The sequence below is a fragment of the Tachyglossus aculeatus genome, chromosome 1 (assembly GCF_015852505.1).
Source record: "Tachyglossus aculeatus isolate mTacAcu1 chromosome 1, mTacAcu1.pri, whole genome shotgun sequence".
Classification (NCBI taxonomy): domain Eukaryota; kingdom Metazoa; phylum Chordata; class Mammalia; order Monotremata; family Tachyglossidae; genus Tachyglossus; species Tachyglossus aculeatus.
Window position 1 is genome coordinate 158,090,457 of NC_052066.1, and position 17,276 is coordinate 158,107,732.

General features: G+C 39.9%; 1 protein-coding gene across 5 annotated transcripts in view; it reads left to right on the plus strand.

Moving 5' to 3' along the window:
• Positions 1-17,276, plus strand: part of TTC7B (tetratricopeptide repeat domain 7B) — a 263,032-nt gene that overhangs the window by 118,082 nt on the left and 127,674 nt on the right. For all 5 annotated transcript variants that reach the window (XM_038770024.1, XM_038769853.1, XM_038769766.1 and 2 more), the window contains 4 exons: positions 2,984-3,067; positions 6,596-6,700; positions 9,159-9,276; positions 11,898-11,955. In XM_038770024.1, the coding sequence (XP_038625952.1) occupies positions 2,984-3,067; positions 6,596-6,700; positions 9,159-9,276; positions 11,898-11,955 (365 nt within the window). The remainder of the gene's footprint in view (positions 1-2,983; positions 3,068-6,595; positions 6,701-9,158; positions 9,277-11,897; positions 11,956-17,276) is intronic.

Sequence of the window (17,276 nt, forward strand, 5' to 3'; positions counted from 1 at the left end):
TGGGAGGTACTGGGCAAGTGACCATTTTGCCTTGTAGGTAAAATGGCCCTTCTTAATGATGAAATTCAAATATCCTTTTTAACCTTTTAAATCTACAGATAATCTAGAAAAAACATAGAATCATTTGGAAGTAATAAAATTATTTATTACCAGTTTCCCATAAATGTATTTACCAACTTGCTGCTCTCAGTTTAGGTTCCTGGTTTGGGAAACAGCTGCTTCAGTTAAAAACTGTGCTTAGGTAGCTGAATGGATTCTGCTGAGTTGACTTTTTGCCTAACAGCATTCCACCAGTTTTTTTGTGATGCACAGCCTTCATTTTCTTTCAATATTCTTACTCAGAATTGGCGAGTCCTGATTTCCGAGTATTGTACGGATATTGAAACTGTGATGATGGCAAAGTGTTTTTGTGATTAATTCATTCTGGATATTTTTTTCCAGAATGATCTATGCATTAGTCTCTCTTGGCAATCTTAGCTTTCAGAAGGAACACAAGGAAATGCATCTAAGTAGTTCTTATAGTCAGCAGTAAAATGTGCCATCAATATGGACAGCCTTTTTCTATTTTCCAAGAATGAATTTCTCATATCTTTTAAAAAGGCAGTAGTTACCTAGTTCATTTGTTCTGACTCCCTACTGTCCTATGGAAATAAAAGATCAATTTACTATTTGGGCTGGTTGTAAAGTTATTAATGAGGCTGCGTTTATGCATACTCTTTGTGTAGTTAGTGTTTCATTTAATTTATTTCTGCATGAAAAGCAGTTCAGCCAAGTGGAAAGAGCATGGGCCTGGGTTCTAATCCCTGCTATGCCAGTTGTCTGCTGTGTGATCTTGAGCAAATCATTTAACTTCTCTTTGCCTCAGTTTCCCCAATTGTAAAATAGAGATTCAATGCCTGTTCTCCCTCCTACTAAGACTGAACCCCATGTGGGACAGGGACTGTTTCCAACCTGATTAACCGTATCTATCCTAGTGCTTAGAACAGTGCTTGACACATAGTAAGTGCTTAACGAATACCATACAAATAAAGAGAATTTTAGAAAAATATTCCTGGCATTTTCCTTGACTGTCTCTATCCAGCCTGAAGAGGCCCCTATTCTGGGACCATTCAAAAGCATACCCAAGTTTTCAAACTCATAGCTTAAATTTGTTCCTGATTTTTTGTAGGAAATTTCACACCCCCCATTGTCAGGATTGTCATTGGTTTTTTTTCCCCACTCCAAATTCATAAATCTTGTAGCTGTTGATCCTAACTTCACTGCCCCATTCCCATATAATGAATATTTCATATTACTAAAAGTGGGATAACTTGCTTCTAATAATTCCATCAGACTTGGTGGTTGTGAACTGTTTCATGGCCCAGGCATATGTGAGACATGGAAATATTTTTGAATTATTGAGCCCTACTTCTCTAAAAGCAATCATGGTTTTAGAGGATAAGAACATATAATGAGAGCTATTAAATGTTGCTCCAACATTTATTCACTGAAAACAATTTTAAAGTAAAAACTGCATATACTGATGAAAATTTACAGTAGAAGGTGCCAAGAGATTTTTGAAAACATACTAATTAAATACATAAGTAGTGGGTTTTTTAAATAACTTTCAAATCAGTTAAAGAACTCTTGTCTTAAGAAGGCATAAAATGCAATCCACTATAGCATATACAGCTGAGTAAAGAAGACTGTTAATTACCCAGTTTGTTCTAAAGTGGTACATACATTTCTTAGCTGAATTGAATACATATCTAAGTGATTGTTTTCTTGTAATTTTCATAATTCTCTAGTCTTTCTCTTGAATCTCCAAAATAGGATTTGGCTATTTTTGTTTATGGTTTAATACAGCTGTCAGTGTTCACCTAGTGTCACCTAGTTCACATAATTGGGCTCCATATGCCAGGAAAATAATTGCTAAATCAGTTTCTTACATCAAAAAAGGTTTCCATTTCTGGACACCCTGGAGCTGGCCTGATTTTTTTTTTTAAATCAGAATGATGTATTGAAGAAGAATGAGCTGTTTATGCCAAAAGCAGATCATTTCTGGAATTGCCATTTTGACCACAATAGAGCACGGGCCTGAAAGTCTTCAGGTCATGGGTTCTAATCCTGGTTCCACCACTTTTCTGCTGTGTGACCTTGGACAAGTCACTTAACTTCTCTGTGCATGTTATCTGTAAAATGTGGATTGACTGTGAGCCCCATGCGGGACAGGAACTGTGTCCAACCCTATTTACGTGTATCTACCCCAGTGCTTAGTACAGCGCCTGGCATGTAGTAAGCACCTAACAAATACCATTGTTATTATTATTTTAGCTCTGTATATAAATGGTTAAAATTCCAGTCTAATTATTATTCTGAAAGAGAGCCACAGATTATTTCAAGGCAGTAAAATTGTTATGTGTGATTTTAAGGAAGAGATAGGATTTGACTGGTAGAGGAATCAGCCTTAATGTTGGAAATAATATTTCTGCCAAATAATAAAGTACTCTTCCTAGTCAGAGGGGATAATTTTGTTGTAATAATTAAATGCTCAGTATGAGACAATAAATGTTTCTGCTTATATTTAGGAATTCAATTTTTGGTTCAGAACAGTCTTTTAGTTGCCAAGTTCCATTGGTTTAACAAGAAGACAGTTCTTTATAATTCTTGCTACCAAAAGTAAGAAAAAGCATAAGACTATTTAAATGAGAGCAGTCCTTTTGGTTGTCTTGTTTTAGGAAGGTCTTTTGGGAAGACTGATTCTTGCAAAAGCAAGACATATTTAAGTGTATTCTTCAAAACTTCAGGTAATTGAAGTCAATATTTTAAACAAAGTAGGCAGGGTTTTCAGTGACTGCTCAGAATCCCATAAATCAGGTTGCCTACACAATTATATCTCACTCATACTTTAAATTAATCACATAAGATCAGTACTATTGTTTCAGTATTTTATATATTCTTAATTTAACTTTTTTGTCCTTTTTTTTTTTTAAAAAAAACCTAGTGTTTAGAAAGAGCTATGAAGTTTACATTTGAAGAGTTCCATCTTTGGTACCAATTTGCTTTGTCGTTGATGGCAGCAGGAAAAGTGAGTCATCCTTTTTTAAGTGTATTTTCTTTTATTGAAAATTAATGCCCAAGAATTCAAGGGAAGAAATCAGTACATGTATACCAAAATCCATTGTTTGAAGTCCCTTCTGGGTGTATTGAAACTAAGGATTAAAAACAAATAGACTAGCTAGAAATATTGATTTTAGTTGTAATGATGTTCAATCAGTGGTCCTTATTGAGTGTGTACTGTGTGCAGAGCACTGCACTAAGTGCTAAGGAGAGTACAGCATTGGTATATAAATTCCCTGCCCACAGTGAGTTTACAGTCTAGAGGGGAATGCAGACATTAATAAAAATAATCTGTGGTTATGTACATAAGTGCTGAGATTGGGGTAAATATCAAATGCCCAAAGGGCACAAATCCAAGTGCATAGATGACACAAAAGGGAGAGGGAGTTGGGGGATATGAGGGTTAGCCTCAGTCAGACAGTTGTATTTTTTGAGTGCTTACTGTTTGCAGAGCACTGTGCTTAGTGCTTGGTAGAGTACAGTTATAACAATATAACAAAGGCATTCCCTTCCTACAACAAGTCTTCGCTAAGGCTAAGAAGGAAGGCCTCTTGGAGGAGATATGACCTTAATAAGGCTTTGAAGGTGGGAAGTGTGGTGGTTTGGCATCTACAGAGGGGAAGGGAGTTCCAGGCCAGAGAGAGCATGTGGGAAAAGGGTCAACGGCGATATTGATGAGATTAGGGCAGTGAGTAAGCTGGCTTTAGAGAAGCAAAGTGTGTGGGCTGGGCTATTGTAGGAGATCAGTTAGGTACGGTAGGTGGGGACAAGCTGATTGCATTACAGTCAATGGTGAGGAGTTTCTGTTTGATGCAGAGGCAGATAGGCAACCACTGGATGCTCTTGAGGAGTGCTGAGGAATGGACTGAACTTTTTGTATAATAAAGAGTTGGGCAGCAGAGTGAAGTATGGACTGGAGTGGGGAGAGACAGGAGGCAGATACAGTAGTCAAGGGGGGATAGGATAAGTGATTGGGTCATCTTAATAGCAGTTTGCATGGAGAGGAAAGGGCGGATATTACGGTGAAAACAGAACTGACAGGACTTTGTTATTAAATATGTAAGTTGTATGAGAAGTGAGCTAAGGACAATGCTAAGGTAATGCTCATGTGAAGTAGGAAGAGTGTGGTGTTGTCTGCAGTGATGGGAAAGACAAGGGGTGGCCAGGAATTGGATGGAAAGATAAGGAACTCTGTTTTGGACTTGTTTAGTTTGAGGTGTTGGCAGGACATAGAGATAGAGATGTCCACACGGCAGAAGAAAATGTGAGACTACAGAAAAGGAGAAAGGTCAGGGCTGGAGAGGTAAATTTAGGAATATTCTACCTAAAGATGGTAATTGAAGCCACAGGAGCGAATGAGTTCTCCAAGGGAATGGGTGCAGATAGAGAATACAAGGAAACCCAGAATTAGGCCTTGAGGGACCCCCACTGTCAGAGCATGAGAGACAGAGGAGGAGCCTGCCTAAGAGACTGAGAAGAAGCTGTCAGAGAGATAGGAGGAGAACCATGGTAGAATAATTTCAGTGAAACCAACGTTGGATTATGTTTCAAGGAGAAAGGAGTGGTCCACAATGTTGAAGGCAACTGAAAGGTCAGATATTGAAGTCCCAAAGGATCACTGTAGGGATGGAGAAAGAGAAGGAATGTGAGAAAGGGATCAAAATGCTCCAGAAAGTTGGAGGGAGGGCTGGGGCGTTAGGTGAACATGACTATTAATTGGAGGGGAGTGGTAGAGGCAGATGATATGGGCTTCAAAAGAAGAAAAAGAGAGATGGGGAGGTGGGATGGTGCAAAGGTGGCATTGGGGGGCGAAAAGGAAGCCACCTCCTCCCCCTTTCCCAGTGAATCTTGGGGAGTGGGAGAAAATGAGGCCCCTCGTCGTGAGAGAGGAAGGGGAGATAGTGCTATCTGGGGAGGGCCACCTTTCAGTCATAGCAAGAAGGAGCAATGACCGAGACAGTAGTAGGCCAAAGGATGAAGGGGCACTTTCCCATGATGGAGCTGGGGGTTCCATAGGCTGCATGTGGCTGAGGCTGTGTGGAGAGGTGGAGGGTGGAGACAGCATGAGGGTTAGGAAAGGATGGCAGTGTCAGGACCAGGATAATGGAAGTAGGTGGAGGATGGAGCAAGGAGTGTGAGGGGGTTGGATGGGAGTGAGCTGAGCGGGCTTGGTAGGTGTATGTGGGGAGTGCTGAATATAGGAGGAAGGGATGGGGGCACCAGAGGGAGGAGACTAAGGGGGACATAGTGGGGCTAAGGTGTACAGCACTTAGAACAGTGCTTGGCACATAGCGCTTAACAAAATACCATTATTGTTATTATTCAAGAAAAAGGTCCAGAACTGCAGCAGCTGATCTGGAGAGCCCAGGACAAATGCAGGATCCTCTAGTAGATGGGGACTCAGTAGCTCCCAGGTGGAGGGAGCCCCAAGAGTGAATGGAGCTAATAACAAGTCATTAGTAGGTTATAGGTTCGTTCATTCGATCGTATTGAGCGCTTACTGTGTGCAGAGCACTGTACTAATTGCTTGGGAAGTACAAATCAAATCAAATCAATGTATAGAGATGGTCTCTCCCCAACAAAGGGCTCACAGTCTAGTGTTAGTGTTAGCAGGTCATCATAGCAGATAGAGTGAATGGGCAAGCACTAACAAGTCATTAGTTGTTAATGAGCTAGTATTAACACGTTTGTCTAATGTAAAAAGTACCAGTTGTGATGATGTTTGTTCTGAATTTAAAGTCAACTACTCATGATCTCTGATGCTCATTTGAGGATGAGAGAGATAATAAATTAATGCTGATGGGAAAAATTCAATACGCATTTTATTTAGATTGGACCTATGGTGTCACTGATTGAATAATGTGTGAGATTTAATTCTATTTGTTCTCGCGATTTTGACACCTGTCTACATGTTTTGTTTTGTTGTCTGTTTCCCCCTTCTAGACTGTGAGCCCGTTGTTGGGTAGGGACCCTCTCTATATGTTGCCAACTTGTTGCTACCAAGTGCTTAGTACAGTGCTCTGCACACAGTAAACACTCAATAAATACGATTGAATGAATTGCCTTGGGATTTAAAGGATTAAGTTCATATATATTATAAATTCCCTATTTTATTTTTTGTTAGTATAAATTTAATTGTGCTCCACAGTTTTTCATCTGTTGGGGAAATATATAAGGATAGAATCTGGAACCATTATATGGATCCTGGTAAAGAATCTCTTCCCTTCCTCTCACCCTAACTCAGGAAGTGAAATCAAATTTGTCTCCAGAAGAGATGGAAATATTTTATATAATTCACATAGGTGCTACTGGCCATTTTATAAGGACTATGTTCTTTGGCACTTTGTCTTTATCATAAATTTAAGTCCATATTAAAAATCTATTTGTATCATAATAAATACTTCCTTTGCATAAATTATTAGTGGTAGGCTAGTGGTAGGCTTGTGCTTTGCAGATTTTAAGTTTGTTTTCACTGAAAGAATGTTCTTTTGTCAAGTCTGCTCGGGCTGTGAAGGTCCTGAAAGAGTGTATCCGTTTGAAGCCTGATGATGCTACCATACCTCTCCTCGCAGCCAAGTTGTGTATGGGCTCACTTCACTGGGTAAGAATCTGTACCTTCCTCTTTGAAATGGGTTTAAAAAACTGATTGTTTTCATCTAACATGTTTTCAAAAGGCTCAGAAATGTGGCTCTTACAGTATCTGGTTGTATTAGAACTATTTTATTGAATCACCTTGTTCTACTCTCTCAAGCATTAATTCTTATGTAGAACTTAAATTAAGTTTATCTAAAGCAGAGTCAATATATGAAGTGCTGAAATACTGCAAAATGCTTCCACTTGAATAGAATTATAGTGCCTGTTTGCTAATTCAGATATCTGCTATGGTAGAGATGGATTTCAGAGGCCATATTAAGTACCTGGTTGAGTGACTGATTTCTTCCCCTCATCGCAGGAGCTAGTAGCATTAGCAAAAATGTTTAGTCAAGAAGAAGATGTTGGCTTTAGGTCTTGGCAGCTGTATTAACCACCACTTTTTTTTTCAAATGCAGTAATCTAGTTCAATGTCGGTAAAGTATGTATGCACGCCAAATAAACCATCAAGTTATTCTTTAATTTTTAAAGGGCGTACCTAGAAAAGGGATCAGTTTTTCAGAGAACGAGTCTTCATGGTTCTGAAAGACTTCAGATATCAGATTTTGCTTTTGATCCTGATCACATGGGTCTGAATGTTGGAGGAATATTGGGAATAGAGGAAATGAAACAAGCTAGGCAGTAGGCAGAAAAGTGAGTAAACTCTGATTGCTGACATCAAAGTACTCATTTAAAATGCTGCCTCAAACTGGAATGGGTAAACACAGGAACTTTAAGGGCTGCAACCCAGTGCCTTGGACTAAGTAAGGGGGCACCTAAAAAATAAATTGATCATTATATCCATGAATATATAGATTAATCTATGGTAAAGATAAATTGATCAGTTTATATGTCAATATACTTATGATATGTATAAGGTTTGGCATATGTATAACCGCTGTTGTAGGGTAAGAAGTAGGTTGTTTTGATTTTAAACACTGCAGGAGGTGGGTTTGACTTAGAGGGAAGAGCAGGCAGAGACTAAGTAAGCCTGGATTCTCGTCCCATCTCTGCCATTTGCCCATTTTGTGGCATTAGCTGCTTTTATTTCTTTGTGCCTCAATTTCCTCATCTGTGAAATGGAGATAAAATGGTTTTTCGTTTTCCATTTTAGACTATGAGCCTCAGGTAGCACAGGGACTGTGTCCAATCTGATTATTTTGTGTGTACCCCAGTGCTTGGTGCATAGTAAGCACTTAATAATCCATTGATATTATTAAAATTATATTATATATACTTTGACTGAAATGTAGCCACAGAGTGGTGTAAAATGCAATTTTAGTATAGCATTAATGGTTTCAATCAACAATGCCAGAATTGTGGTCATTTTGTTTTAAATTAAATCAAAGACATGCATGCAGAGGACACAAAATCTAATATTCCCAAGCCTACAAGAGAATTGCTCTGGCCTGCTCACAGACATTGCTCTGGCATTCACAGACATCTGGAATGCCTTCTCAGGAAGCACTGGTTTGAGGGACAGGCAGGTATTATATAACTATTTCAGGTTTTCAATATATTAAAAATTTTATGTATAAATTTTGCTTCTTAAATTTGTAAGTATTTTCATCCTCTCTAATTGAATGATTGCAGGGAGAATGCTTACATCAATTTGTGATTGTATTTCAGGGGCACATTTTGTGCTTGGAAATATACTAAACCTACAAATCAGTCTAATAAAAGATTCTCAATGTTTTTTGTTTTTGACTTGACCTTCATTGACTAGAAACTAGAAACTGCCCTGGAAAAAATATTCTCTTTCTGCAAATATCTGCTAAAGTCTTGCCTTAAAACATTCCAGCTAATTTTATTCTTAATACAAATGGTTCTCCAGTCAACCATCATTAGTCTTAAAATAAGTCTTATCTTCTCTTATAAGAGAACATATTGAAAAAGGAGAGAAGGTAGAGAATTGGTAGCTTTATGGCACTTTTGGACAAGGATTAAAATTGGGAGGGAAAGTATGAGAGAGGACTCATGCACATTAAAATGACGGAAACGAAAGAGCAAAATGAGAAATAAAAGGGTTGTCACAAAGCTGAAAGGTTTGAGGCTCTTGATGGTGATCATGATAAACGATCACATTAAGCAACCAGAAATCAATACCTGCAGTTATAAAATATTCAATAATTGACTAACAAGAGGCATTTCCTGACTTTCACCAGTAACTCTCTCCTTAACCTGCATGGGTAAGGTGTTGCTTGTCAATGGTAGAGTTTGTGACTGAACCTCAATATTTGGTGAGACAGATTTTCAGTCCTTAATAAATAGGAATGGTCTTTTGTATCATTAATACTTTGGAGTTGATTTTTGAGTTTTGTCCAGAAAATATGTAGCAAAATTCTGAAGCAGGCCCAACAATAATGTTTTGTCTCCAAATTATTTCAGTTGAACACCAGTAAACTTCTTACTTTGGTATAATTTTTCAGTTGGAAGAAGCTGAGAGTTTTGCAAAGGCAGTTGTCGACACTGGGGAGAAAACATCAGAGTTCAAAGCAAAAGGCTACTTGGCTTTGGGACTGACTTACAGTCTGCAGGCCACTGATGGTAAGAGACTGTTGCATCCACAGACTTGGATGTGCATTAATGCTTTTTGTTAACTGGGACAGAAAGCTTCAGAAAATGCAGATTGAAGACTGTAAAGAAGAGCATTTCCTTGTTTTGTTTTGCAACTGTACCATCATCATTACCACAGTCTCCAGTAATCCAGTGACATATGAAGCAAGTCAGCCAACAGGGCTGAGGGTAAAATGGAAAAGGTGTGTTAAGCAGCAGTTCTAACCTAGTGACAGTGGCAGGATCCCCTGCTCCATGGACCTGGAAGTGTCTGTTGAAGGTTGATTGATTTGTGGGAGAATCTCCTTGGCATCTCCTTTAGGAAGCTTTGCCTAATCTGGCAGGAACTGGCCCCCTCCCATAGTATTGTTCCATAGTTTTTATTGTCTAGTGTGTGCAGAGCACTGAGAAGCAGCAGTGTAGCCTACTGGAAAGAGCACAGGAGTCAGAGGACTTGGGTTTTAATCTCAGCTCTACCGTTTACCTGCTGTGTGACCTTGGGCAAGTCACTGAATTTCTCTGAACCTCAGTTTCCTCATCTGCAAAATGGAATTAAATAGCTGCTCTTCCTTCTACTTAGACTGATCCCCGTGTAGGACCTGATTTTCGTGCATCTACCCCAGTGTTTAGTACAGTGCTTGGCACATAATAATTCATAACTGTGGTATTTGTTATTACTAAGCACCTCAAGTATAATAAAAGTAAAGGACACTTGAGGAGTTTGTGGTATAATGGTGGAGAGAAACAGACAAAAATTATTTACAAATAGTGAGTGCAGGAGGTGAAACATAGTTACAGCCGATAATAGTAAGAGTGGGGAAAAGTGAATTTCAGGCTGTAAGCTCAGAGTGGGCAGAGAATGTGTCTGCCTTCACCATTTTGTATTCAACCAAGTGCTTAGTAAAGTGTTCTGCACATAGCACTCAGTAAATGCCATTGATGATAATGGAAATATTATTATTGAGCACTGACTGTGAGCAGAGCACTGCACTAGGCACATAGGGGGAATATAGTAGAATTAATAGGCATTATGCCTCCCCCCAAGGAACTTAGTCTAGAATTACTGAACAAATGAATGGCATTCTCAATCAATATATAAATAAATGCTGAGTGGCTGTGTATTTATGATTGTGTGAAGGGTGGTTCTTGAGATGCCACCATCTGGGCTGGTGGAAATTAGTTGGGGAATGCCTCCTGGAACACATGGGTTCTTACAAGGGCTTTAAAGATAGGGAGGGTGATAGATTGGTGGATTTGATTGGATAGAGAGTTTTATCCACATGAAAATACATGAACAATGATCATTGATGGTAGAATCGGGAGTGAGAGGTTCAGTAAGAAAGTTAGCTTGTGAGGAATTAGGAGTTCAAGATGGAGCAAGGTAATGAAGAGATCAGGTAAGAAAGAAGAGAATTGATGGAAAGCCTTGATATCAGTGTCCAGGAGCATCCATGTTAGATGGGAAGTGAGTAACTACTGGAGGCTTTTGAGGCATGAAGAGATGTATGGGCTGATATTTTAGGAAGTTGATCCAGTCAGCCAAGGGTTGTATAGACTGAAAAGGCATGTCAGATTGAGGGATACCAGTGATGCATATATTTTAGTTAGGAGAAGATGAGACTTTGAACCAGGTTTCTGGTTGTAGGGGTGGAGAGGTAATGTGGCTAGGAAAATATCAGGATGTAGCAATGTACCAAATGTGAAGAGGAAAAGATAGAGAGAAAGTAAAAGATCTTGAAGAAGTATGGCTTAGTGAAAAGAGCATGGTGCTGAGAGCTGGAGGAACTGGGTTGTAATCCTGGCCCTGACATTTGTCTTCTGTGTGACCTTGGGGAAGTCACTTCACTTCTTTTTGCCTCATATGTTAAATGGGGATTAAGGCTGTGAGCCCAATATGGGACAGGGACTATGTCCAGCCCAATTACCTTGTATCTATTCCAGCATTTAGTACAGTGTTTGGCATATAGTAAGTGCTTAGCAGATACCACAATTGTCATTATTATTAGTAGTATTATTATTATCTAACCAAGCACTAAGAATAGTGCCTGGCACATAGTAAGCGCTTAACAGATACCATTAAAAAAACCCAAAAACCCCCCCACCAAGTTTCCAGAACAATTCTAAACATTAAACCTTGTTCATATAAGATTGTTGTTTTTCTGTTTTATAAATTTGGCCATAAGCTCCATGAATAGATTGCATGACTTCATTGTGTGACCTGATACCAAAACATTTATTACTGTGGGCACTCAATTAGTGCTGATTCAATAATGAATTAAGCACCTCCTTCCATTTCTGCTGTATGTGATTTCCTGGAGACTTTTCTCTGGTAGCTCACTTGTGCTCCAAATCCCAAGGAACATAGATTATGATTTGGCCCCTTCAGTGGCTATTACAAGTGGTAGAGGAGAGAGTTTCCTTAAGGAACTTCCCAGGCTTTCCCTTTGTATCAGGGGCATGCCCACAATTCTCAGATGACACCAGTGTTGACTCCCACAGGCTATTCATTGTTTAACAATTCATTTTGTAGGTGTAACACAAATGCTTTGGTACCTTGGCACTTGACTGATTTCTTCCCCCCCCCACCCCATCCTCCACCTCCTTTTTTATAGCTTCTTTGAGAGGGATACAAGAGGTGTTGCAGCGAAAAGCTCTTCTTGCATTTCAGAGGTGAGTGGGTTTTAATCTTTTTGTTTTCCTGTACTCTGTTGGAGATTTTGGGGGGGCCACATCTGACTGGCAGAAACCTTTCACTGAAAACATCTGACTGGAGTTTTCAAACCTCAGTCAACCCCCAAATTTTCTTAGGTGCTGAGAGTAGGGGTTTTGAGTGCTGTTTATGTGAGCAAGAGCCAAGAGAGTGGAAACTGCTGATTAATGAATCATATTGGGCTTATCAAGGAAGCGATGGGATGGAAAAGGCAGCTATTGCAAGGCAAGGGTGTCTGTCTCAATTACCTGTAGCTAGGTCTTTGATCATAGAGAAGCAGCATGGCGTAGTGGGTAGAGCATGGGCTTGGGAGTCAGAAAGTCATGGGTTCTAATTCTGGCTCTGCCACTTATATGCTCTGTGACCTTGGGCAAGTTACTGCACTTCTCTGGGCCTCAGTTACCTCATCTGTAAAATGGGGATGCAAACTGTGAGCCCCATGTGGGACAAGGACTGTGTCCAACCTGATTTGCTTGTACCCACCCCAGCACTTAGAACAGTGCCTGGCACATAGTGAGCACTTAACAAGTACCATAATTATCATTATTATTATTATTAGATCTCTTTCTTCTTGAGTTCTGAAATAATTGTTTGAAAATGCCTTCCATCTGTTGTTATTTAAATCCATACCTATAGTCTTTTTATTTTAGCAGAAAATGCCTTCCATCTGTTGTTATTTAAATCCATACCTATAGTCTTTTTATTTTAGCAGATGTTTTTATCCTTCATTAACTCTCTTAAACTCCTTAAAGGGATATCCTGAATAAATAGAATTATAGGTGATATTTCTGTAAGCAGTGTTACTAAAATCTCTCTCTCTAATTTAACGGGTGACACCCTATAAGGGAATCAAAAAGTTTCCAGGCCATTTCTGATATCTGTATGAAAATGGCAAGGGAATATTCCACTGTTCTAATGTTAAAAACAATCTTGTATAGATACAGAGATTCCAGGGGAAACTTTGCTAGATACTGGTTTAAGGTAGCTTTAGAGATTTTAATTCTACCAAGAAAGGTTTGGTTCTTTTTGAACAAAGTTTTTGGAAGGTACAGGAGATTAAGGTGGCTCCAGGTGGTGCAAACATCAACCATGATGACACAAGGGGCAACCTTTTGGTGAGTGCAGTGTGGCTGCAGATTGCCTCTTTAGTTGCATATCTCACTGTGGTCGGGGGATGTGTTTGCTGTTTGTATTGTAGTCTCCCAAGCAATTAGTACAGTGCTATACACACAGTAAATGCTCAATAAATTTGATTGAAAGAATGAATAGGTGAACTTCATTGCCATTGGTATTACTATCTCATATGGAGGACAGTTACATCAAAAAAGAATTGAATACTGAGGTCCTTGCAACAGTTGAAGCTTTGACATAATAATTTGCCCTTGTGCCCTGCCTTGAGGGGAACAGACTTTTAATGAAACAGTTCCCATTCCAGTTGTCAGCCTGAGAACTTTTATTCATTCATTCATTCAGTTGTATTTATTGAGCATTTACTATGTGCAGAGCACTGTACTAAATGCTCAGAAAGTACAATTCAGCAACAGAGACAATCCTACCCAACAACGGGCTTTTAGAGAAGTAACCAGAGAATGTTAAGTATTCAAATTAATTGGAAGTGAAATTTATTAAACTTGGGTTCTACAAACTCTCACTGTGGTATTTAAGTGCTTGCTATGTGTTAAGCATGGTAGTAAACTCTGGGGTAAACACAAAATAATCAGGCCCCACATGAGGCTCACAGTGTAAGTAGGAAAGAGAATAGGCATTGAATTCCCATTTCTCAGGTAAAGGAACTGAGGCATAGAGAAGTTAGGTGACTTTGCTCCAAGGTCATGCAGCAGTCAAGTGGCCATTCTTACACTTTGGAACGACTGGAAAAATTTTATGGTTAGTCCAGACATTCTCAGATCACCCCAGGAAATCTTAAAATGGCAATTTAGATTTAATTCTGAGGAGCAAAGGAGGGAGATTAAAAAAGGATGACCACCCTCTTACCCTTTGAATTTAAAGCCGACGTGCCAAGTTTTCATTTTGAGCCTGGAGAGAAAAGTGGAGCATGAATTCTGGGGGGCCAGAGACAGGAGGCGACAGGCTTCATAGAGCCAACAGGTTAGAATGCCATCATTTTGGGTGTTATTGTTACTGATTGAAAACTCTCAGACCTTGTCAGAGACCTGGGATGAGTAAGACTGGGAATCTAGCTCAAGAAGCTGCAGAGGCAATCACTCCTATCACACACAAAGAGCTGGTCTCCTAGGATTTAAGCCCTGTCTTATTCAGTAACTGGCTGAGGTTTGGCCTGGCTTTGTACTGTTCCCATCTCCCGAAGGATTTTGGGAAGTGGGCTCTTCTGAATTCTGGGAAATGTTCCCAGAAAAGAAAGGGTTGCTAGAATAGGCTTTCTAGTTTTGTTAATCCTCTTTGATCACAATTCTAACCTCCAGTAGAGGTCTGAATATTTATACAACCAAGTTTTTTGCTAACTGAGCTTGCTCGGGAAATTTGAACTATGGATTGTCTGTTTTTCATTTTTATGTTTAAAACCAATTTTTTTGATCTAAAAATAGTCCTTACTGGAAGGCACTGTGGCCTCTGTTACCTCTTATCTGACCTTGATCCTTGTCACTTAACTACCTTGCACTTTCCTTATCTGTAAAATGGGGTTAAAATACCTGTTTGGTCTCCCTTTCGAATTGAGTCCCCTGTGGAATAGGGACTGTCCCTGATGTGATTGCTGTATCTACTGTAGAATTTAGCGTAATGTGTGCACATAGTGAGCACTTAAGGAAAAGCATATTATTAGTATTACTCTTGCTGAATTCAAAGCACAGTGATTCATGAACTAACATCTAATCCTTGGGGTGCTTCCGGCTGGCTATGTCCCTTTAGAGTGATTGAATAATAATAATAATAATGATAGTGATGGTATTTGTTAAGCACTTACTCTGTGACAAGCACTGTTCTGAGTGCTGGGGTAGATACAAAGTAATCAGGTTGTCCTACGTGGGGCTCACAGTCTCCCCATTTTACAGGTGAGGTAACTGAGGCACAGAGATGTGAAGTGACGTGCTCAAAGTCACCCAGCTGACAAGTGAAGGAGCTGGGATTAGAACCCACAACCTCTGACTCCCAAGCCTGTGCTTTTTCCACTAAGCCAAGCTGCTTCTGTACGAGTGAATGTCCCTAGGGGCTTTCCTGCTGTACCCTGACCCGTCTTTATCTTGTGCTGTCCCTTGTAAGGCAAGTTTGAGCCCACTAGGGCAGGAAATCAACTGGGCAGCTGTCCACTTAAGCCTGAGTTAGCTTTATTGGCTATTGATGAAGCTTTCCAAGACTGTGTTGGGTTCAGATTAGTCAATCAGTTAATTATTGAACACTTACTGTGTGCAGAGCACTGTATGAAGAGTTGAGAACATACAGTACAAAAGTTGGCAGATAGGTTTCCTGCCCACAATAAGCTTACAGTCTAGAGGGGGAGACTGATATTAAAATAAATTATGGATTCATTCATTCATTCAATCGTATTTATTGAGTGCTTACTGTGTGCAGAGCAATGCCCTAAGTGCTTGGGAAGTACAAGTTGGCAACATATAGAGACGGTCCCTACCCAGCAACGGGCTCACAGTCTAGAAGGGGGAGATAGACAACAAAACAAAACATGTGGACAGGTGTCAAGTCATCAGAATAAATAGAATTAAAGCTAAATGCACATCATTAACAAAATAAATAGAATAGTTAATATGTACAAGTAAAATAGAGTAATAAATCTGTACAAACATATATGCAGGTGCTGTGGGGAGGGGAAGGAGGTAGAGCATGGGGGATGGGGAGGAGGAGAGGAAAAAGGGGGCTTGGTCTGGGAAGGCCTCTTGGAGGAGGTGAGCTCTCTTGGATATGTATGTAAGTGTTCTGGAGCTGAGGGTGGGGTGAATATCAAGTGCTTAAGCATACAGATCCAAGTGTATAGTCAACCCAAAGGGCAGAGAGAGTAGAGGAAACAAAGGCTTAGTTGGGGAAGGCCTCTTAAGAGGAGATGTGATTTTTATAAGGCTTTGAAGGTGGGGAGAGGGGTTCTGTCACATTTAAAGGGAGGGCGAATTCCAGGCCAAAAGGAGTTTGTGGGCAAGGGGTCAGCAGTTAGGTGAGACTGAGGTACAGTGAGTAGGTTGACATTAGAGGAACAAAGCATGCAGGTTGTGTTGTAGTTGGAAATCAGGTAATACTGGAAGAGGCAAGCTGATTGAGGGTTTTAAAGCCGACGATAAGGAGTTTCTGTTCGATGCGGAGATGGACGGGCAATCACTGGAGGTTCTGGAGGAGTGGAAAGATTTTAGAAATAGGAACTAGGCAGCAGAGTGAAATAAGGACTGGAATTGGGAGAAACAGAGAGGTCAATGAGGAGGTTGATTCAGTAGTCAGGACAGGATAGAATATGTGCTTGGATCAGCGTAGTAGCTGTTTGGATGGAGAGGAAAGGGTGGATTTAGAAGTGTGTGAAGATTGAACCGACAAGATTTGGTGATCGAAGATATTCAGAAAAGTGACTGACCATTTTGTATGCAGGCTGCTGTAGTTAGGAAAACCTTGGAAACAGGGTAGTGACAGGTGAAAAGAGGAAGCATATTTGATTTTGAGTTATGAAACAAGTAATTCACTTGAAAAATGGTCTGAAAGTCACCCAGGATTTCTGGGTTATCTATTAAGTATTTAGAAAGAGTAAATGAGAGGGCCCCAAGCTCAAAATACCTATGTCAAGAAATGACTTCACTCTTATTTGAGGATGAATTGCTCAGTCAGTGGTATTTTTTGAATGCTTACTTTCTGCAGAGCATGGTTCAGTAGAGCAAATTCCTTAATCGGGGGAGAGAGGCATTAAATTACAGGTAGAGGAAACACCTGAATATAAAGATGTAAACAAAGTGATGTGGGGTGAGGTGGGTGGGGTAAGTACGTACGTGCTTATGGGATGGGACTGAGGACATGGGGGGGAAATAAGGTTGAGGGGTGAGAGTTTAGTCAGTGAAGGCTTCCTGAGGAGATATGATTCATTCATTCATTCATTCAATCATATTTATTGAGCACTTACTGTGTGGAGAACACTGTACTAAGTGCTTGGTAAGTACAAGTTGGCAACATATAGAGACAGTCCCTACCCAACAATGGGCTCACAGTCTAGAAGGGGGAGATACACAACAAAACAAAACATGTAGACGGGTGTTGGCATAGTTACCCCATCAACATGGGGATTACATTCACTGGAAACTCCAAGGGACTTTACAAA